Here is a 22438-nt window from a genome sequence, read left to right on the forward strand (position 1 = left end):
GGGAATTGTCAATAAGTAGAGGATAAGGATATTACTGTGTGAGAATCTTTCAGTGGCATCCTGCCAACCCACAGGAAGATGCGCCCTGAGAGCCCTAGGAATTGGGTAAGGGTGGGTGTGTAAATTAACAGGGTTGCACCTTGAGCCCTAGGAATTGGGTAAAAGTGTGCGCCCCTACAGTGTGGAAGGGATAGAGAAATTTGTACAGGCAGCTGTGCTGGAGCAGCTCCTATTTGCGGCAGACCCTTTACAGGGCTGCTCCAGCCCCACTAATTATGGTTAACTGGTTAAACCTTCACACCCCCTGTATGTACATTTTCATTTTCCATGAGAATTAAGGACCTGAGCAATGCCGGGTAAATCTTCTAACAGTGTCATACATAAAGGTATAGCTGCCACATTACAGCTTTCCTCTTTTCCATGGAGTAAGTGCAGGGCTGGGACAGGCATAAGGATCTTGCGCAAAACAGGGTTTTTGCACAAAAAGGAAATGTCCACACTGCTTTTTGTGCAAAAACCCTTGCGCACAAAGAAACAGGCAGAAAATATGATAATGATGTCACAACATATGCTAATGAGTCTCTCATTAGCATATTTTCTGCTGAAAAAACTTGTAGTGTAGACATAGCCTCTGAGTTCAACTTACCCGCATGTGAACAGGTGCAGTGGTTAAAACACCAGTGTCAGCAAGGGCTGATCCTCAAGATTTAGTTTTTTGAGGGTTAGATCGTGTATTTGTAAGAAGAAAATTTAAAAAAGAGTCAAACTAAGCCATACCACAGCTCCCCACAATAGATGCTGTTTAAAAAAAAAAACTGCAGCTTTTTTCTTTAAAAAATTAACAGTTGCATTCACTTCAAAATATATTTTTCTCTTTCAAAGGCTCTAGAGGCTTCACCTGATGATTTCAAAAGAACACCGAACACAGCAGAATCTCAGAGTTACCAACATCAGATTTACAAACTGATCAGTCAACCACACACCTTCATTTGGAACTGGAAGCATGCAACCAAGCAATAATGAAGACAAAAAGCACATAAAGTACAGCTCTGTTAAACTATTTAAAAATAAATAAGGAAAAAGCAGCATTTTCATCTGCACAATAAAGTTTCAAAGCTGTATTAAAATGCTCAGTTGTAAACTTTTGAAAGAACAGCCACAATGTTTTGTCCATAGTTATAAATAATCTCCATTCTCCAGGTACTTATAATTCTGATGTTCTATTGTACCAGTCACCAGAGCCAGCCTGTCCATTGAACTCCTTAAGCACATGCAGCTGTGTAGAGTACCACTAAACTTGGGCCAAAATTTAGCAGTACCCTATGCTGTGTATGCGTAGGAATGGAATGGAAGCAGCCACGGACAGGGCCTGGACCCCATGGGCTCTGCACCCTGCCCCCAATTACTAAGTGATGCAAGTGCAGGCTGGAGGAGCAGAGGGCCATCACGCTGCCAGCTGGAGAGTAGCAACACTTTCCCCAACTCATTGCAGCAAATGGCATTCAGTTCAGGAGAGTTAGCAAGCCTCTGCCCCGCAGGGTCTCCAGGAGGAGGCTGCCTTTGCTGGGCTACATAGGACACCAGCAGTGGTAGGTATGGCTGTGCAGGGAGGAGTGGAACAGGGGTAGGAAGAGGTGGGGCACCTCCCACAGGGATGGAGCTGTCAGCAATCTGGACACTGAAAGAACTAGCATAGTAGTTTACAATCATTGTTTCTTACCTCATCAGGTTCAATGATCAATGGGTACTTGTCCTCAGATAAAAAATTGAAAATAACCCAAACTTTAAAGGCATCTTCACCGCTAATGAACAAAGGACTTTTAGTGAGGTTCTTTTTGAAGCAGAGAGTCCAACACATCCTGTTGAACTCAACCTTGTCAAAGTTCCCTTGAACCTAAAAAGAAAAAATGAAAACAAAAAAATGTAATCCACGTGCAACAGTACATTATATTGTACAGATAAACATAACTGAGATGCACTGATGAAATCATACTGGAGCACCAATAAAACTCACAGCTTTTAAGGCTCAAAAGGATCAATATGGTCATCAAGTCTGCTCTCCTGCAAAATATTAGTTGTGGAATTTCGTCCAGTAAAACCATAATTTATGTTGAATTAAAGCATGATTTTAAAACTTCAGTGAAGGAAAGTCAACCATATCCCATATTTACTCCCGTACGCCGTTTTAACATACCTTTTAACGTATATACCTCATCTTAACTACACCTATCCTTATGTTACACGGAGTTACTCAGATGGAAGAAGTGCACCCAGATATAATATTAAAAAACCTAAAAGCTATATACAGAAAAGTAAGTGTGAAAGTTTTGTTGTATTACTACTTTATAATAAAGTCATAACTACAATAATTTACAATCACATACAATAACTTATTTTTAACATAGGCCCTGTAATTTCCTCATACTTTTTCCTTATTTTGAAATAACTGAAAACTTCCAGTTTCTTCTTTATTCTTTACCATCTTTAGGACCTGTGTATATAATTGACATACAAAGATTTTTACCATAGAAAATACCATATTTGTATTCAATTGTTTATGATCGATTAAATACCTATTCCATAACTCATAACTCTGCAGCTTTTTAATGCTGTTTCTTTGCTTACCCAGAAATTAAAAGGCACATTTTGCACGGCAATAGAATTTCTCTTGCTTTTTATAACCTGTACAAAACATAGATGTGGGGGGAGGCCTCCACCATGACGTCAAGTGCAACAAATCATTTCAAAATTATGTATGATTGGAAATAACATACATTTCCAAATCGCCCAGTGTTTTATGGGTTTCACCACTAAACTGCAACATTTTACTGCTACGTAAATCCAGTTGGACTCACAGGGTTATTCGTGGGTAATCTACGACTCACTTCTCGAGGAATTCTGTCTGTGTACGTATGTAGAATTCACATCCCGCCGTTCAATATCTTTGCTTCCCCACAGAAAACGATGGGTAAATAAATGGAAACCATGTTGGAGTGGGACCAGGGGTGGCTATGGGCATAGCTTAGGGGCCACTGCCCACCTCAACAGGAGAAGTGGGGGGGAGCGGGCACACAGTGTCACATACCCAGGGCCTCTCTCTTTTGAGAGCACAAGCTGCCTTTTCTGTACTACCGTTACATGGAGTGCATGTCCAGGGAGGGGAGGGGATTGCAGAGCCACCTCGTACAGCCAGTGGCCTGTGCTCCCCACAGCCATGCTGGAACCTCAGCATTTATTTACTGAGAAATAAAATTTGCAAAAAATTCTCTCAGGAGTAAATGACTACACATAGCAGCTAGCTAAGGGCAAGGACAAGAAAGTGAGTGAAAAGACTAAGGTAGAGAATCAGGAATTAAACAAAAACCCCAAAACATTCCAGAAAGTATATGTTGGACTAATGATTAATTTCCAGGATGGGGAGAAACCAATAAAGAAGGCCACAGTCCACCAGGTCTGTTACATTATCTCTATCAACAGTCCAAGTGGAGAGACCAGGAGGGAGAAGGGTCAAAGGACAGGGTAAAGAACATCTAGGAAATAAATACCTAAAACAAAATTTATGCAAATTATGGCCCTAATGACATATGCTAAACGTGATTCCAATCCCTTTGCTTGTATGTGTGCTACTCTCCTCCATTCCTCAGTTGTTTTTCACCTTCTTTGACTAAACAGCACTTAGTGGCAGTTGTGGTGTGACGTGCCAAACTCCCTTTAGGGCAGCGTTCCCTGTAAGCTGTGTGCTTGTGTGGCCACTCAGGAAATGCTGCCCATAGCTACTTCTGTGTTTTTCTAGTGGTGCACATTAACACATGCCTCAGTGCACATAAAATTATTCTGCACTTGGTTGGAAAAGATTAGAGGAAACATTGGTGGTCGCCAACCCATCAACTGGTTGTACTTTGGGGGGGGGTGTCTCCCAGTTGATCGCAATCTCTAGTGGTGGAGGGAGGCTGCTGCTAATGCAGGCCCCCTGCCAGCCCCAACCCCAGCCCCCGACACCTGTCCCACTCTCAGAAGCAGCCAGCGTGGCCAGTGGGGGTATGGGGCGGGGCAGGAGGTTCAGCTAGCGCTGCTCCTGCCTGCAAGTACTGCCTCAACAGCTCCCATTGGCCAAGAACAGGGAACTGTGGCCAATGGGAGCTGAGGAAACTATGTCAACAGACAGGGGCTTTGGGCACAGCCATGTCCCCCTCACTCCCCACCCCTCCGGGCACGTTGGCCCCTTCCAGAGGCAGCATGGGGCCGGGACAGACAAGAAGAATGCCTCAGCCTCACTGCACTGCCAACAAGGAGCTACCTGCATCAAGTTCTTCTTGGCGAGAGGCAGCACACCAGCCCTCGCCATAGCCAGCACTCCATGCTCCCGCCCCCGTACCTCAAATCCCTTCCCCAGCCTTTGCCCATAGCCAGCAACCCAGGCCCCCGTACCTCAGATCCCTTCCCCAGCCCTTGCCCATAGCCAGCACCCTATACCCAGCCTGCACTATGAACCTCCTACTGCACCCCAACCGCCTGCTCAAGTCGGGTAAAGGGAAGGAGAGAGGAAGTTTGGAGGAATGGGGCCATGGGGAAGGAGCTAGATCTTGGGTTGCCCTTAAATTCAGAAAACAGTCCTGGGTATAGAAAGCTCAGAGACCACTGTTTCAACGCTTTACTATGAGGCGAATGTAAAGCGGTGCATACCTGTGTGCGCTCCGGCAAGAAGGGGCTGGCCAACTGGGGCTCTTGGCCACATGAGGAGGTGCAGAGCACTCCCAGCCCAGCTCCCTGGGTTCTCCTGCAGGCTGTCACACTAAGCCATATCCTTCAAACAGTTGGGATGTTGAAGCTACTGCATCAGGAAAGTACTTCCCATTTGCACACCAATACACTACACCACTCTCTGAAACACCTACTTTCAGAGCAGCTGTAGAGTCAGGTCCCATGTTCCTTTGCCTGTTTTCAGACAGCAGGGTTTCTGTTCGTTTTATTTAATTTTTGAAAATTCAGATAGAGTAAGTGTCAGAACCATAACATTTTTACTGGGAAATGGTCATGTACAAATAGTTTAGAAAATAACTTCTCAATCTGATCTAGAGGCGCTGGAAGGGGGGGGGCTCACACTTTTTGAAAGTGGGGGGACCTTACCCATCCACTTTTCAGAAGGGTCCCTGACCCGACTCCTTCACACCCCTCCCTCCAGGTTAACAGGTGGAGCAAACCCATGGGGTGCCAGGCTGATGACCTCCTCCTGCCAAGGAAGGGGGGCAGGGGAAATAGAGAGCAGCCCCTGGCCCATATCTCCACCCAGACCAGGAGGCACACTGGACCATGGCTCTTACTTGGACAACTCCATGAGGGGGCCGCAGCCTAGCCATGGTAAGAGCCACACAGGCAGCTGTGGAAAGCCACACAGAGGACCTCACCTGACGTGGGTGTGTGGCCTGCAGGGCAGAGACACAGACTCAGAGCTACTCCCCTCCAGCTCACCTCGGGCAGGTGGAGGATCCACAGCTCCAGCTTGACCCAGGGCAGAGCCTGGGGAAGAAAGGGGGGCAGGAACCAGGGCCCTCTGCCTGCTTTTGCACAGTCTCTGCCTCCCTTTGTCTGATTAATTTGCTAGCTATCATGCACTACTTATTTTCAACTGAAAATAATTACTAAGGCTTTGATCCTAGTATGAATTCAGTTCCATGAAGTTGCAGGACTGGGCCCTAAAACAGGTCCTCCTTTGCTAACTCTAGCTAATTTTAAGGTGAGGGGACAAGCCCCAGCCCTACCCAAAGGCAAGTCATCTTGAGTCACTTCAGGATTTTTTAAGCTATTAAGCCTATTGTTAAAAAGGGCAGGGGAGCTTAAGCAGCTGTATAACCTCTATACACTACACCAAACACAATGATGTTGAAATCCAAGGAAAAGAGAAACTGAATAGCTCACTTTTAGCAAAGAGTAAAGTAAATATCCAATAGCCTTCTTGCAAACGGTGTATGGCAGATGACATCAAGTTTTCTGATACCTACATTCTTCAAGTAAAACTGCAAAAAGGAAAAAAATCCAATTCCCCAAATCATCAGGTAATTTTTATAGAGCTAAATCCACACCATGGAAATTTGGCAGCTTTAATTTGGAATGCACAGTTAACAAAGATTCATTCTAGTGGAGTTACAATGGGGGAGGGTCTAAGTTGGATATTAGGAAAAACTACTTCCGTAGGAGGATGGTGAAGCACTGGAATGGGTTACCCAGGGAGGTGGTGGAATCTCCATCCCCAGAGGTTTTTAAGTCCCAGCTTGACAAAGCCCTGGCTGGTATGATTTAGTTGGGGTTGGTCCTGCCTTGGGCAGGGGGCTGGACTCGATGACCTCCTGAGGTCTCTTCCAGCCCTAGGATTCTATGATTGTAAGTAATAGACAAGCTATTACCATTATCATATTTTAGCCCGCTGAATAATTTTTACTTGTACCATTACTTTATGTTTCAAGACAGTTGAATGAGACCTCAAGTTACAATTAATATTCACACAAAATGGATTTTAAATGATTAAGAGGAATTTGTAAAATTTTCAAAACTATCTTTCTGGATAGAAATAACTGCTGGCAAACAGCCAGAAAATCAGTAATGAAAAAACCACACACATCACAAAAAGCAATGTGTGAACAAATATTCATATATAAAATCAGACAGGAGCAAAGGCCATCCTGGAATTCTGATTTAAAAGAAGTTCCAAAATTAGCTTAAAAAGTACTAATAATGAAACTGATTTGATTGGACTCTAAAATATTCTAAGAATTTTGAAACCCAGACTGAGTTTCTGATCTTTAATTTTATTCATACATGATACAGAATTTTCATTCTGCTTGTAACCTAACAAAATGTTGTTAAAATGAGTGTTAATTTTAAGAACAAATTTACACCATACACTAGTGTGTGCTTTCTATTCTAATCTTTATGGAGAGTGTGCAATCTGCTTCAAGTCATCTGTAGTATTCTGTGCTATTAATTAAAAATAAACCATCAGATTACTGTGTTTTTGCCAGAGAAAAATACAAGATGAACCAAAAGAGAAGTTGAAAAAGTACTCTTACTTAAAATAAAGTATGATAAAAATACAGAACACCTCCCTCTCCTCCCAAAGACATTTTATACCGTAATTACAAACTATTTAAGTCTCCGAATCCAGTAAGATTTACTTGTTTTCTTGATATGCAAAAACACTACCCAAACGATGTCCCAGTAGCAGCATTTAACCAAACAGCTTTAAATGCAACTAAGTACAGAAATTCAACAGCTTTATAAGATGCCAAAAAAAGGAAGTCCTCAAAGATCTGATAGTCTAAAAAACACTATGTAGTCTGAAGCCTAGAGGAAAAAAGAACTTGCACCTTGTATAATTTTTCGACAGATGACAAGCAGAATGTAAAATGCTATCCTCAGTATAAGTGAAAGGAAGTGTGATTTGATACAATTTTATGTAACTCTTATACTATAGTTTTGGCTGATATCCATGCAAGATATTACTGACAACTCAGTGTAAGACACCAAAAGCAGTGAAATGAAATGAAATTAAAAAAAAAAACAGTATGAGAAAATCAGACTGGCCGTATACCAACACTGTGTTTTTATTTTTAGAGTAACAGAAATAAGTATAATTAAAAAGAGGAAGAATGTTGTGTCTTAGTACTTTTGCATTTCAGATGCAACACAAACAGCTGCCAGGAAACTATAAAGGAGGTATAATGAAAATATAGTCTATTTGAAGGTATTAGTAATACTAATTCTATATACCAATAAAGGAAGTTTGTTGTTACTTCATCAATTTGCCAACCTGGGCATTTCTCCATGTTTCTCTGGTTCAACAATGGAAGCTTTGTTACAGGGCAACTCATTCCCTAGTATTCTAGATAAATAATTCATTAATTCAGGAGTACAAAAAGAAAGATTTTAAAAGCTTGAACAGTTTTCCCAATGAGATTTACTCTAAGAAGTAAGGCAAGAGTATACGAGTTGTTGCTTTGATACCTCAAAGTGATTTTTCTGTACAGACTGGCAGGTTTTCTGATAAAAAAATTATTTGAGTAGTTTGAGTTCACAAACAATACACCGCAAAACTAATGCAGATGCTTCTGATTTCCAGTAAAAACAAGCTGATGAATAATTTTCATCCAAAGAGCTTCTAAACATAACAGTGTTTATGCCATATACCAACACCAATGTTTACTTTTCTAAGAAATACTGAATGTTATTAGCAACGAGGAATCCTGTGGCACCTTATAGACTAACAGATTTACTGGAGCATAAGCTTTTGTGGGCAAAGACCCACTTCGTCAGATGAAATCTTATGCTCCAATAAATCTGTTAGTCTATAAGGTGCCACAGGACTCCTCGCCGCTTTTGCAGATTCAGACTAACATGGCTACCCCTCTGAATGTTATTAAAATCCAAATGAAAGGATTTATTATCTATTATATACTTTGAAGAGTTTGTGCAAAATAAAGTCATACTTCATGATTACCTACAGATACCACATTTTGCATAAACAATTCTGCCTTTAAATTAACTGAATGCACTACTTTTTACACCCAAATATGCTGGATAAAAGGTTTAAATAATTATTTTTGTTTTTCATCAGAAAAAAGTCATGATTATTATTATTATTATTATTAGAATTCACAAAATATTTGCTAACAAAATTAAAATTGAGTCACCTATTCAACTCTCAGTTTAGTGCAAAGAACATTTTTACTGTTACAAATCACAAAATAATTCAAATTAGTTATGTAAAGAGTAATGGAAGCTTTACATGTTTCTGATTCAAATTTACTATGTATGGTAATTGTTCAATAAAATTAATAATGTTTGAAGTTGAAATCCTACAAATTTAAATCTGTTCTTTTACTTCCCTTTTTGAAAGCACATTAATAACAAATTCTATTACCTATATTTGATTTCTTGAACCTCCCTATACGTTTAATCTACACAAAATGACTTTGCCCAGTCAAGGACAGGCTTCACCTGCTATTTTAAATAAAAGGAGAGAGTTTGGCTAACATTCAAATGCAGAACAGCATGTGCGTTTAAGAACTCCCACACAAAGAGGCTGCTTCTCTCTCATTAAAGATGACAAGACAGTTACACCACCACACTATCAGAAGAATTCATAGGAAACTGCATGTCTGGAAATTAACAGAGTGTCTTGTGGAGTAAATGGAAGTGCCATAAGGAATTAGAGTACCCAGGCCCTGACCATGTAGTGCAGGGGAGGGCAACCTACAGCCCAGGGGCCACTTATGGCCCCCTGGCTTGCCTGGATCTGGCCTCTGAGTCCTGGGGCTCCCCCTTCAGTATAAGGGAGCTGGTGCTCAAGCTCTGTGGCCCCCCTCCGGCCAGACACCACACCCCAACCCCACTTCCTTCCCACACACTGAACTCCTCATTTTTGGCCCCAGGCTAGAGGGCAGGGGGGGGGACCACAAAATCTACTAGCCTTGGCTCCCCCCCCCCCCCCCCAGGCTCTGGCGTACAAGAAGGGGGAGGGGAGAAGTTGTGTCTCATCTTTGAAAACCCTCACTGATTTTTCTGTGGGTCGGCACCCCCTGGCCCAAAAGAGGTTTCCCACCCCGATGTCGTGTTTAATACTTGAGTCGTTTTGTTTAAGTAAACAAATTTGGGCAAGAAGGGAAGCCTGTTCACTTGTTCGAAGATCATCCACACTAAGCAAAAATTCATTTTTTCAAGAGAGAAATGGCATGCATCAGTGCCTTCATCCAGTACAACTCTTCTCTTCTGAGGCTTGTTCATAAACACCTCCTAAACTGCCAAAGAAAACAGGCCACCATGAAGATTTTTACTGTCCACAAAGACAGTAAATGTATGAAGACTGTGTATGAAGCAATGCATAATTCAGATCTTAAAAAAGGAAACAAAAAAATTTCTCAAGCAGCACAAACAACCCCCTTTAAAATGTGTATCTAAGATACAAACATTTTCAAATATCTGTCATTTAATTAGCATTACAAAGCAATAGACACTGGGCAATTTAACCCTGGTTTCTTAACTTTTTCCTTTTAGGATGAAACTGTATTGCAAATTAAAGTACTTTTAAATGATAATAGATCCGTTGCTCCTCATCTCCCACCACACAATGTACCTACCCCTCTCATACACATATGCTTTCATTCAAGAAAGTGTGTACCTCAGCCCTCAGCTTTCCATTTTCCTTTTCTATTCTCTCTCTGTCAGTGCATTACAGACAATGACTGGCTTAATGCCTTGATAATGCCTATGAAAGACATTTATGAAACTAAGTCCAAAGCAGACTGGGAAGAGCTTCAATAGGATCTCATAAAACTAGGTGACTGGGCAACAAAATGGCAGATGAATTTTAATCCCGATAAAAGCAAAGTAGTGCATATTGGAAAACATAATCCCAACTATACGTATAAAATGATGGAGACTAAATTAACCATTACCACTGGAGAGAGAGATTTTGGAGTCACTGTGGATAGTTCTCTGAAAACATCCACTCAATGTGTAGCAACAGTCAAAGAAAACAAAACACACAAACAGAATGGCTGGAATCATTAAGAAAGAGATATAAAATAAGACAGAGAACACCTTATTGCCTCTTTATAAATGCATGGTACACCCACATCTTGAATACTATGTGCAAATGTGGTCACCTCATCTCAAAAAGAAATACGTTGGTATTGGAGAAAGTTAAAAAAGAGCAACAAAAAGTATTAGCTATATGGAACATTTCCATACAAAGAGAGATTCATAAGACTGGGACTTTTCACCTTGGAAAAGAGATGACTAAGGAGGGATTGGATAGAGTTCTATAAGGTCATGAGTGATGTGGAAAAAACAAAGAATTATTATGTATTCCCTCCCATAATACATCTGAAGGAGTGGGTTTTTCCCATGAAAGCTCATGATACTACATATATTTTTGTTAGTCTCTAAGGTACCATAGAACTACTCATTGTTTTAGAAGAACTAGAGGTCACCAAATGAAATAAATAGATGATAAGTTTAAAACAAACAAAAGTAAGTACTTCTTCACACAATGCACACTCAATCTGTGGAACTCCTTGCCAGAGGATGTTGTGAAGGCCAAGACTCTAACAGGATTCAAAAAAGAGCTAGATAAATTCATGTAGGGTAGGTCCATCAATGGCTATTAGCCAGGGTGGGCAGGAATGGTGTCCCTAGCCTCTGTTTGTCAGAAGCTGGGAATGAGGGACAGGGATGGATGATCACTTGCTCTATTCATTCCCCTGGAATGCCCAACTTTGGCTACTGTCAGCAGACAGGATACTGGGCTAGATCAACCTTTGGTCTGAGCCAGTATGGCCGTTCTTATGTACATTCTCTCCGCCCATAACTCTTCATTTTGGGCCCTTTCCTTCCTCAGAAGATTTAATGTGAAAATGTCCTGGATTTTTTTTTTCAGAACAAACAAACAATCTCTTTAAATTCAACTAAAATGCTTCTCCATAAACACTGCAGAATGCTTTCCCACAGAATAGTCAAGAGAGTAACTCTGAGGTACTTTAATGGGTTATACACCAAAAACCCACATACCAGAAGGAAGGAAGAGTGTGCTATCTATGGGAGAACCCAAAGTCCGGAGAGATAGAGGGGGCTGACAAATCTAACGGAAGGGACAAAGCTAAGGAAAGCCAGAATAGAGGATCTAGGGGAACGCAGCCTCATCCTGTTTAAGAGTGGGACGGCTATGCTCTCCTTAGAGGGGGGAGGGAGCAATGGGTGAAAGGGGGCAACAAGGAGCAAGTGGGGCCATGGCCTCCTGTAGAAGTGATGGAGTGGGCCAGAAGAGGGGCAGAGGATGGACCAGAACAAAGGATGGGACCATGGTTTGGGCACTGGGAGTCCCCCTACTTCTAGAGTAGGGATGGGCAAGATCTCTCTCGCGGGCCACATCCGGCCCACCAAGCCACCGGATCCAGCCCATGGACCACCCTGCTTGGACCCTCAGGCTGTTTTAAGTGCAGGGCTGCTCCGTGTGCCTCTCTGCTCTGGAGGGAGTAGAAGGCTTTGGGTAATCTCCTCACCCCCAGCCCAATCCTCAGCTCCAACTGGCCAAAAATAACCGACAAATGGTAACTGACCCCAGCTGATCTCTCCTTCTATTCAGAAACAACCAGCCAATAGGAGCTGAGAGATTGACCTGGGGGATGAGGGCAGCACAAGCCTCTCCCCTCCTGGAGCTGAGAGCCACATGGAGGGAGCAGCCTGCAGTTTCAAGCGGGCTGGGGCTGCAGCAGGCAGGGAGCCCAGCCTGCCTTGGGGGTGCTGTAAGGCTGCTGGCCAGGACATGCTTTGGTAAGTGCCTTCCAGCCAAAGTCTGCCTCTGCCACCCCAACCCCTCCTGCACTCTACTCCCTCCCCCAGATCACTATCCAAACCCTCTGCACCTCCCTGCCCCAGGTCACAATTCCCTCCCAGGCCCTGTACCTCCTCCTACTCTCCTCCCCCAGGCCAAAATCCTCTCCTGGACCCACATTCCCTCCCTGCCCCTACAACACTCCAATCCCCTTTCCCAGGTCCCAACCCCCTCCTTCACGCAAACTCCCTCTCAGGCTATATCTACACTACAAAGGTCTATTGGAAAAAGGCACACAAATTGCACTCCGGAACTTGCATACCTTTTTCCGATAGATAGGCTTTTCCAAAATTTGGCCCATCTACACTCATGGGAGGAGGAAGACAGGGCTTCCGAAAGAGTGCATCTGCTCTTCCGAAAAAAAAGTGGAAGAGCAGACACATCCCCAGGAAGCGTCAGAGTTTTTCCTGGGATACCAGAGGTATCCCTGAAAAAACCCATAGTGTAGATATAGCCCCAGACCTCACACCATCTCCTGCACCCCAGTCCCTTACTCTGTGTACCCTAATCTGCACCCAACCTCCAGCCTAGACCCCGCACCCTCTCCACAGAAAAGTGCAGCCCCTTGACCACTTTCCAAAATCTTGGAATGGCCCCCCACCAAAAATGATTGCTTACCCCTGTTCTAGAGAGTTTCCAGCACTCCTGATAAGGCTTAATCTAAATTAGATTTCATTAATGATGGTAACACAACCAGACCAGCCAGGTATTATGCACCTCTAAACTCTGTAATACCTACCTACATCACAAGTAACATTTCATATTTTTCTATCAGTATTAATGCATATGCTATTTTTAAGTTTATCATTGAGACAAATTGCTTCATTAAATAATTTGCATAAATTATTATATGACACTACAAAAAATTTTCAGTTGTTCCTTGGTACAGGACTCAAGCAGGAGAAAATAATACTAAAAAAAATGGGGGGTCGTTACCTGCATAGCTACTGTCAGCCCTCTGCAGAGCAATAGCAGATTCTGGGGCCTTGCAGGTCAGTTTCATATTGGAGGGGAAATCAGTGATGTAGAAACTGGGAATATTTTTGCCATTTATTACCCACTTTCATATACCACGCCTAGACCAACGGTGATCCCAAACGGTAAACAGACCCTTCTTTTGTATTAAGCCTAACATTCCCAATGCCCCATTCACAGATGGCAACACCGCCTCAAGAATTGCTTCTAGTTAGGAAAACATGGAGAGCAAACCTTGCTGCTTGCCACAGTTTTCCCAAAAAGAAAATACATCATAAAACTAACACCACATTTCTTCCAAGACTTAACGATGCTTATGCAGTAAGACAGCGGTTTCCAACCACTGGTCTGCAGACCACTGGCTGCTGGGCTACAGCAGCTCTGGGGACTGGGATACACCACTCAGCACCTCCCCTCCCACTGGGGCTGTTGGGAGAGACGTGTCCTGCCCTACCTCTCAGCCAAACAGCACCGGGCAGGGGCGGAGACTCCTCCCACCGTGGAAGAGCGGTTTGCTACACAGCAGGAGGACCATGCAGAGCACCCATGACTTGGGCAACAGCACTCAGTTGGGAGGCAGCACAGGGCTAGGTGAGGAGAGTGGGTCAGACACTGGGGGCTCCGGGGATAGGGATTGTGCTGGGGGAAGGGGACTCCAAGAGGCATCATTGTATTTGCATGTTTGCATATTCATCATATGGATAATGAATATGCAAATGTGCAAATAGAATGACACCAGTCTGCCAAAAGCTTGGGAATGGGTTTGCTGGTCCATGGTATAAAAAAAGGTTGGGAACCACTGCACCAAGAGAAAAAAAAAACATTTAAAACTAACAGTGCCACCTATTAATATCCTCTATAATGCTATTTTTGTGTGATTTCAAATTAAAATACCCTCTTTCAATATAAGGGATTTCGGCCCTTCCTATTTGTAAATGAGACTCCATCTCAGTCTAATATAAAACAGCAGTTCTGTTTTTTTAAAATAATTTGGCGATGATACAGTATGTACATGAACACATCTCTGCTCAAGTGTGGCCCAGGCAGTGGCCAGACATAACAGGAAACAGTGGGAAGGGGAAGGGTCAGCATCTTTTTAATTTCCTTCCTCCCTGTCCCGCCCTTTTCTCCCTCAGCCCAGTGTAGGAACTGATCATTGCAGTAGAACAGTTAAGTTTATGACATTATCTAGTCTTAAAACTGATTACTTGAAGAGAACACAAGAACTAAAAACTTACCTTTTCCAAAATGAATTTGTTTAAATAAGGCATGTAACCCTGGTTGGAAACAGGTCCTTCATCATCATCCCGAAAATGCTCTTCCAAGGCCACAGGGTCATGGGGAACATTTAGCACTGTGCACAAATTGTGAGAAAGGACCTGCAAACAGAAATAAATCAGTGAGCTCAGAGGTCAGTTTCCTTAGTGGCAATGCAGTGATTCACTGAAGTCTGCACAGAATGTGACACATTCATGGCAGAGTGAGTTGTAAACTGGGGATTTCTGTTGGGAGAAGATATAGTTTTAGTAGTTCAGTTACAGGGATTCAAATACTTCAACTGGTAACATTATTACAGAGACAAGATGGTTACAATATGATTGTAACCAAACAAATACAAAAACAGCTACACAAGAGAATTTAAATCATGTATTTGAAAGTAAGGGATGATCTGTAGAAAACCAAAACTTATGTTTCTATGAGGAAATTAGTTAACTGGAAATGATAAGTAATCATCTTCTTCCTTTCAAAGTGCAAACAGATGAGCATCATACCTAAGGGACTAAGGGTGAAAAACCCACTACAATCTATATGTCCCACGGACTACAGCCAGAGATTATGCCACATTCTCGCAAAAAAAAAAAAACCACCCTCAGGAATCACCTTATCAGCATTCTATACAACAAACAGAAAAAAAATCAAGGAGGAACTCTCAACATTAGAAACTGTCATAAAAAAACCAAGCCTTCACACACACACACTTCATCTTTTCCAGAAGGGTCATCTGAAGAAGTGAGCTGTGCCCACAAAAGCTCATGATGCCATCTCACAGAACTGGCAGGGACCTTGAGAGGTCATTGAGTCCAGTCCCCTGCCCTCACAGCAGGACCAAGTACCATCCCTGACAGATTTGCCCCACATCCCTAAATGGCCCCCTCAAGGATTAAACTCACAACCCTGGGTTTAGCAGGCCAATGCTCAAACCACTGAGCTATCCTTCTCCCCCCGCCCCACACGTTTTGTTAGTCTTTAAAGTGCTACTAGGCTATCTGTTGTTTTTTTTAAGTTTATTCTGTACAGACTAACCTGGCTATCCCTCTGAAGTAATATTCAGTTCCTCTGCTTATAAACATTCAGCAATGTGACTAAGTTGACTCATGAAAAGTATTTCAATGTACATCTTAAGTTGATGGGAAATACTAACGTCAAATGAACGTATTGATTTTGAATTTTCTCATCTGCTTGTTTTTCAGTTATTTTCCTATATTTACTGTAGGTTTCAACTTATGAGAGGCAAGTAATGTTGTAAGAGGGCAAGGGAATGGAAGAGTTCTGAAGCAATACTTAATACTTTATTTTAAAACAACTTATTTGCATGTGTTACTTCATTAGTTTCAGTCCCCTCATAACCTAACCTATCTAGAGAAATGACCTTCAATGAGAGGCTACATGCTTCACCAGTTTTAAGGAAGTACAAAGTTCGTGATAATTAAGGGACAATAAATACACCTAAAAACTCTCCATTGTATGCATGCTTTACAAAGAAAACCTAGGCCTGGTTACTGATTCAGGAAAAAAGAACCTAGATCATTTTTACTTGTGTGCCATAAACTAGTCGCACTAAGGCTACACCTACACTACAAATTAGGAATGTGATTCTCAGCTTGTGTCCCCCTGCTAGTATGAGCATAAAGAGTAATGACGCCAAGTAGCATAGGCAGTAGCAATCGGCCTACTCATGCCAAGTACACAAGAGGGACTCTGCTTTTATACTTGCATTTAGGGTTGCCAGATGGTTTAACACCCCTCCCCCCCCCAAAAAAAAAACCCCGGGGGAAATTCTGTTGAGGAGAAAAAAGGGGGGGATCAAAGTTGTTGAGAAAAAAAAAAGAACCCCAAAATTATTAAGCAATAAATACAAGAAAAAAGGATTAAAACAGCATGGCCCCTTTAAGTGTGAGGGGGGAGAGGTTTAGCACTAAGACCCAGGGAAGGCATTCCTTCCCTTTGATTCAGGTCTTTTTGTTGGCAGTCATCTTGTTTTCTTGATCGAGCCTCCCCAGGTTAAGCAGAGGGTCTGGGGGCGAAGGTCTGGGGAGGGGGTGGGGGCTGGGGGCTGGGCCCAGTTGCCGAGTGTGTCTTAGGATTGCCAGATGTATTTTTGCCTCCTGGCACAGAAAAAAAAAACCAGAAAATACCAGACATTTTAGGTGTCTGGTATTTTCTGAAATTTTTTACCGTACAGGAGACGAAAATACAGACTGTCTGGGTCAATACCGGACACCTGGCAACCCTACTTGCATTAACTCATATTGTAGACATAGCCTGAGTCCTGGCAAAAGATCCCACATCCCCCAAACACAAAGAGTGTGGGCTTCCTTCCTTCTCTTCTCACATACATTCCCAAGAATCACATAGCCTGCTGCTCAGCCAGTCTAACAGCTCACTAGGACTTAAGCCTGCACCCATTTAAGTCACAGGGGAAAACTCCCATGATTTATAGAATACTGTATTAATACAGTGTCAAGACTGTAAGGATTACGTACTCCATATAGCTTCAGAAACTGGTTTAAGCATGCTTCAGGGGGTAGCCAAATTAGTCTGTACAGGAAAACTGAAAAAAAAAAGTAGTCATCTGGTAGCACTTAATAGACTAACAAAACATGTAGATGATATCATGAGCTTTCGTGGGCACAGCCCACACTCTGGTCATCTGAAGAAGTGGGCTCAACAACTTTGGTCTTCCCCTTCCCCCCCCTCAACAATTTTTTTCCCCCCAATGGTTTTTTGGGGGGCGGGGGAGGAGGGTTGTTCAGTATTTTTGGTTAAACCATCTGGCAACCTTAGTTAAATCTATCTGCATTAGTGACAGAGTAAGCTGAAAATGAGGTAGTGCAAAACCGGAATAAGTGGAAATAAGTTTGAAATGTTTAGAGCGGCAAGCAAAGAATGTATCCAGTTCACAGATTCAATGTAGACTTATTCTGTTTTCTTTTCTACCAGATAGCATTAAAATTTGCACCCATGCTTTTAGTTGTGATAAAAAACACAGCAAAGTATCACCATTATCATGAAATCCCACCAAGACCATCTTTTAATTTACAAATATGCATTTCCATGGAAAAAAGTCTTCACGCAGACACATTAAAATCAAACAAAATAATTTAATGGGACCTAGCCAGGTAACAAAGAAATCTAAAGAGAACCAAAATTGATACTGCTCTCTATTGCCTGCCAAATTTGCCATTTTAACTGCCAAATTTTCTAAAGCATATCATAAAACTGTATCTACCACACTTCGTGTTCAGAGTGTGGTTTGCACAATTTTCCAGCTATTCAAGCAAAAGTTGCAAATACACATGCCAAGTCAGGTCTCAGGCTTGTGCACAAGAATTCAGATGAATAAATATAGGGGATATAGTTTAGATGCCAGGTTGAAGTCCCATTGAAATTTAAATCATACAGAAGTACCATATGCTGGAAGAAGCTACTATGACCTTCTAGGGTTCCCTTACAGTACCCATTTTCCAGATACCTAATGATACTCTGTCGCACACCCCCTTCCTTTTTTCTTTTTCTCCCCCCTCCCTTTTCCCCCTCCTATTTATTTTGAGGTTTCATATCCCCTACTTATAACTTCAGTCATCTGAAGAGGTGGGATGTGCTCACGAAAGCTCATGATACCATCTACATGTTTTGTTAGTCTATAAAGTGCTACCAGACCATTTGTTGTTTTTTTCTGTAACAGACTAACTCGGCTACCCCCTGAAGCTCCAGTTAGACTATCCACTCATCCCAGTGATGAAACATTTTAAAACAAGCTTTCTCCTTCACTCTACTCTTTTTGCCACTCCCTAAAAACTGGGATGATTATGTGAAACTGAGATACACACAAACATACTTCCCTCCTCACTCAGCAATATGTTCCCTGCCAATTTAAAATTACCTTCACCAAACAAATTATTCCACACATTAAATTCCCTTAAATTCTCTTAAAGTAAGAGACTTTTACTTTAAAAGAGCTCCCTCTTCCCTGATTAAGACTTCTCTCCTGTTACCTATACATTTATGAGAGATTAGGGAAAAGCAATACATGTCTGACATTTTCAACCTAACCAGAACATTCAAAAAGTGTTACAAGGTTAACATTAAAGAACAACTAAAGAGTATTCAATAAAAGAAGTATTTTGTTGTTGTCTGCCTGGCTCTTACACATCTTCTTGCTCTTTCCTTCGAGGGATTACTGCTGCGCAAAGGCTGAAAGAAACCCACGTAAGTTTCAACAACTAGGATCCAAACAGGAAAGGATTCTACTTTCAATCATTTTTTTTAAATCTTCCTTATTTGTGACTCTTATATTCAGATCCTTCTTTTCAAAGTTCAAGAGATTTAGAAAGCTGTCCATTCTTTGACATGGCAGAAAGCCAGCTACCTTTCTTGGTATCCTAGAGTAAATTTAGAAAACTCAGCAATGAGTTCTTTCTTTTTTAAAAAATTCTTATAATCTAAACTTCTAAAGCATCATACATTCTACTTTGATGATCAATAGTTTAAAAAAAAAGTTGAGCACAAGTTTAAAGTACTAAAAAGCCCTTGTAATGCAGAATCTCAGTTAATCTGCAAAGAAACTTTCCACCAATACTGATCATTCTCTAAGTGCCCACATAGTTGCTATGCAACTTTTTCTTTAAGCATTTCTTATGCTCTTGTTGCCACAAATAACAATCCATCTTCATGCCAGAACCAGGCTCTCATGCTATGCCAGGAACTTAGCTTTCTGCTACGCTGTAGAGCAAGCTGCAAACCCCTGCCCGAACAGGCATCAGCCAACGGCTGGATCACTAAGGTTCTAAAAGCTTTGAGAGACTTTGCTAGACATGTCTGAATTATGTGTTTATTTTTTAAAGTTGCTTTACTTGTCATTTATGTTCTAGCAGTGCTATGCTTCCAGGGCCTGATCCTGCAAACCTTACATGTACCCTGACCTGCAAAAAGAGTGGCTTCACAGGTGATCCACAAAGAGAAGGGACACGCTGACAATGCACTCAGCAGATACTCTTTTATGTGGGGTAGTTAGTATTTCAGCAAAAAAAACAATGGGACCATTGAAAACAACTGCACATTGCACAGGATATTGATCATTTCTTCAGGATTACTTTAATCTTTGAGGAGAGGGTGGGATTGGGGTTTTTCCTTTGAGAGTTTAAATCATAGAAGTTATGGAACCACACAGTGACATTTATTAGCCTTGTACAAAGCCATTTCAAGACATGCTTGGCCTGTCTTGTGACAGCTCCTAACCGGTATTGAGCCATCAGGTCAAGCTCAACATCTCCCCTCCTCCCCATCTCCCTTCTCAATCCAAGCATTCTGAACATCATCCTCAATTCCGATCTCTCAAGACCCTCCTTCAAGATTCTTTTTGAATCAATCTCTCAGCTACGGCCTTTCCTATCCAGTTACACCTGCTGTCCAAATTCTCATTGCCGTGCCTCTCAGTTACTGCAACTTCCTTTTCTCTAGCCCTGCCCTACTCATGTGCAGTCAGAAGGCTGCTGCAAAGACCATTTCCTTGTCATCGCTCTAACCATGTCACACCTCCCTTTTAATCCCTCCATTGCCCTCTACTCTATGGCACTAAACAACAGTTAGCAGTCTGTACTCTCACAGCACATCAGCCTATACCCATCCTACCCGTACTCTGCCATTCTCCACCAAAAGGTCAAAACTCACCTCCAATCAGACCATGACCTCCACTGCCTACTTGTTAAATCTTCAGACAGGCACCTTTGTGCTTTCCCCAGGATACAGCTAACCCTGGGGAAGAGCATACCATAAACACTGATCGAACTAACCCATTAACTACCTTCAAAGCCCTCTACACAAAAACTGACAGCGCCAATACCCACCATGTGGACCAACAGTGTCTCATGTTTGTCTTGCATTTTGCCATCAGCATGGGTCTCCATCTGTTACCTCAAAGAGCTTATATGAGATTATAAACTAAGAGACATTGTCTATTTTTCTTGTTCTGGTTTTGTACAGCACATAATGGTGCTTTGGTCCAGGTGTAGAGCTCATAGGCACTATGCAAATACAAACAATATATTATAAGAAGAAGTGTTTTGGTATAGGGTATACGCGGATGATTGGGACACAAATTTAGAAGGGTATTTTCTGTACTGGTAGAGGTATGGCTGCAGTGATGCTTTCAGTTTCAAGAGAGAACAATGTAAATTTCATTCATTTCAGTTAATGTAATAAAGTAACAATTTCTCATAATAATGAGCCATAATGACTAGTTTCTATCTTTATATACAGCATTAAGACAATTATCTTATTAAAGACCTGCACATCAGAGTCTCCAACCTTTCTACTCCTTTACTATGTCGTCCTGTAACTCCTTTCTAACTTCTAATTTCACCTCTCCTCTTCATACCAACTATATCCTGCTTACTTTTTCTTGATGACCAACCTTTATCTTCTCCACTTCAATATTAAACGAATGTTCTATAATTTACATCTCCGTCTCTTGTTTCTGTCCTGTTATCTTAATCCTGTGTCACACTGCAGATCTGCACACTGGCCTACATTTTCAAAAGTGACTAGAGACTTTGATTGCCTCACTTTTTGGTCACACAACTTGACACACCTGAAAAACAAAAGATTTTCTAAGTGTGTTGGTCAGTCCACCTTCTGAAAAATCAGGCCCAATTTGGGAGGCAAGTTGAGGACCCAAACACTGAGTTTGAAAATGTAGGCCATAAGCAGCAAACAATGAGGAACAGCAAAACAGTGAACAGTCAACAGCTAAGTGAGTCCATCACAAAACAGAAAAGACCAGGAAGAAATACATGAAAGTTTTCATATATTGTGTAAAAATGGGTTTGCCTTGCATCATCTCTAAGGTTTCAGTCTCTCAAACATACTACCAACTGTAATGCTTACTTCTCCAAGCAGTCTCGTGGAAATCCAGCAGTAAGTATTTGCAAGTTGTCATCCAAAGACTAGATTACACTTTTGGAAAGTATCTTTACTTGTCAAACAACCAAGACACAATATTTTAATAAAAAAAATAAGAAACTTGAGAAGTGCAAAAGGTGAAACCTACAGGCAGATTTAAAAATAGTACAAAATATGCCTCCACATAGCTCAGACTAAAACCACAAAAGCAAACTAAAGCTGTAATTGCCTTCACAAAAATTATACTGTAATTTTGCTATAGTGGCTTTTGAAAGGGCAGGGTACAATCTATTTATATATTTTAGAAATGTGTCTGTCAAGCCATCTGTGAGTCTGTTCAAGAATTCCTCCTAAACAGTAAGGCTGTGTCTACACTGGCATGAATTTCCGGAACTGCTTAAAACGGAATACTATTCCGTTTTCAGTTTTTCCGGAAAAGGAGCGTCTACATTGGCAGGCTGCTTTTCCGGAAAAGCCCTTTTTCCGGAAAAGCGTCTGTGGCCAATGTAAACGCGCTTTTCCAGAAAAGAGCCCCGATCACCATTTTCACAATCGGGGCTTTTTTCCGGAAAAGACTACTGGGCTGTCTATACTGGCCCTTTTCTGGAACAGTGTTCTGGAATAACGACTTATGCCCGAGCAGGAGCAGAATAGTTTTTCCGGAATAGCGGCTGATTTTGTACAGTAGAGTGTCGTTGCTTTTCTGGAAATTCAAGGACCAGTGTAGACAGCTCGCAGCTTATTCCGGAAAAGCGGCTGATTTTCCGGAATAAGTGGCCCAGTGTAGACACAGCCTAAGAGTTAGGGCTACCATATTTGGTATGCAGCTTCCTCTCCTCTTAACTTAAAGCTAGGTCAGGGTCTGGTTGTGCTAAGAGAGCGGGGAGTGCCAGGAAT

At 41.9% G+C, this 22438-nt stretch overlaps 1 protein-coding gene across 1 annotated transcript in view; it reads right to left on the reverse strand.

The window, feature by feature from the left end:
• The window catches only part of SWAP70 (switching B cell complex subunit SWAP70), an 84802-nt gene that overhangs the window by 58165 nt on the left and 4199 nt on the right, over window positions 1–22438 (reverse strand). The window contains exons 2-3 of the mRNA XM_075927949.1: window positions 14599–14739; window positions 1721–1894 (exon numbers count right to left, since the gene is read on the reverse strand). Of these exons, the coding sequence (XP_075784064.1) occupies window positions 1721–1894; window positions 14599–14739 (315 nt within the window). The remainder of the gene's footprint in view (window positions 1–1720; window positions 1895–14598; window positions 14740–22438) is intronic.

This window comes from Pelodiscus sinensis, chromosome 4 (genome assembly GCF_049634645.1).
Source record: "Pelodiscus sinensis isolate JC-2024 chromosome 4, ASM4963464v1, whole genome shotgun sequence".
NCBI classification, from domain to species: domain Eukaryota; kingdom Metazoa; phylum Chordata; order Testudines; family Trionychidae; genus Pelodiscus; species Pelodiscus sinensis.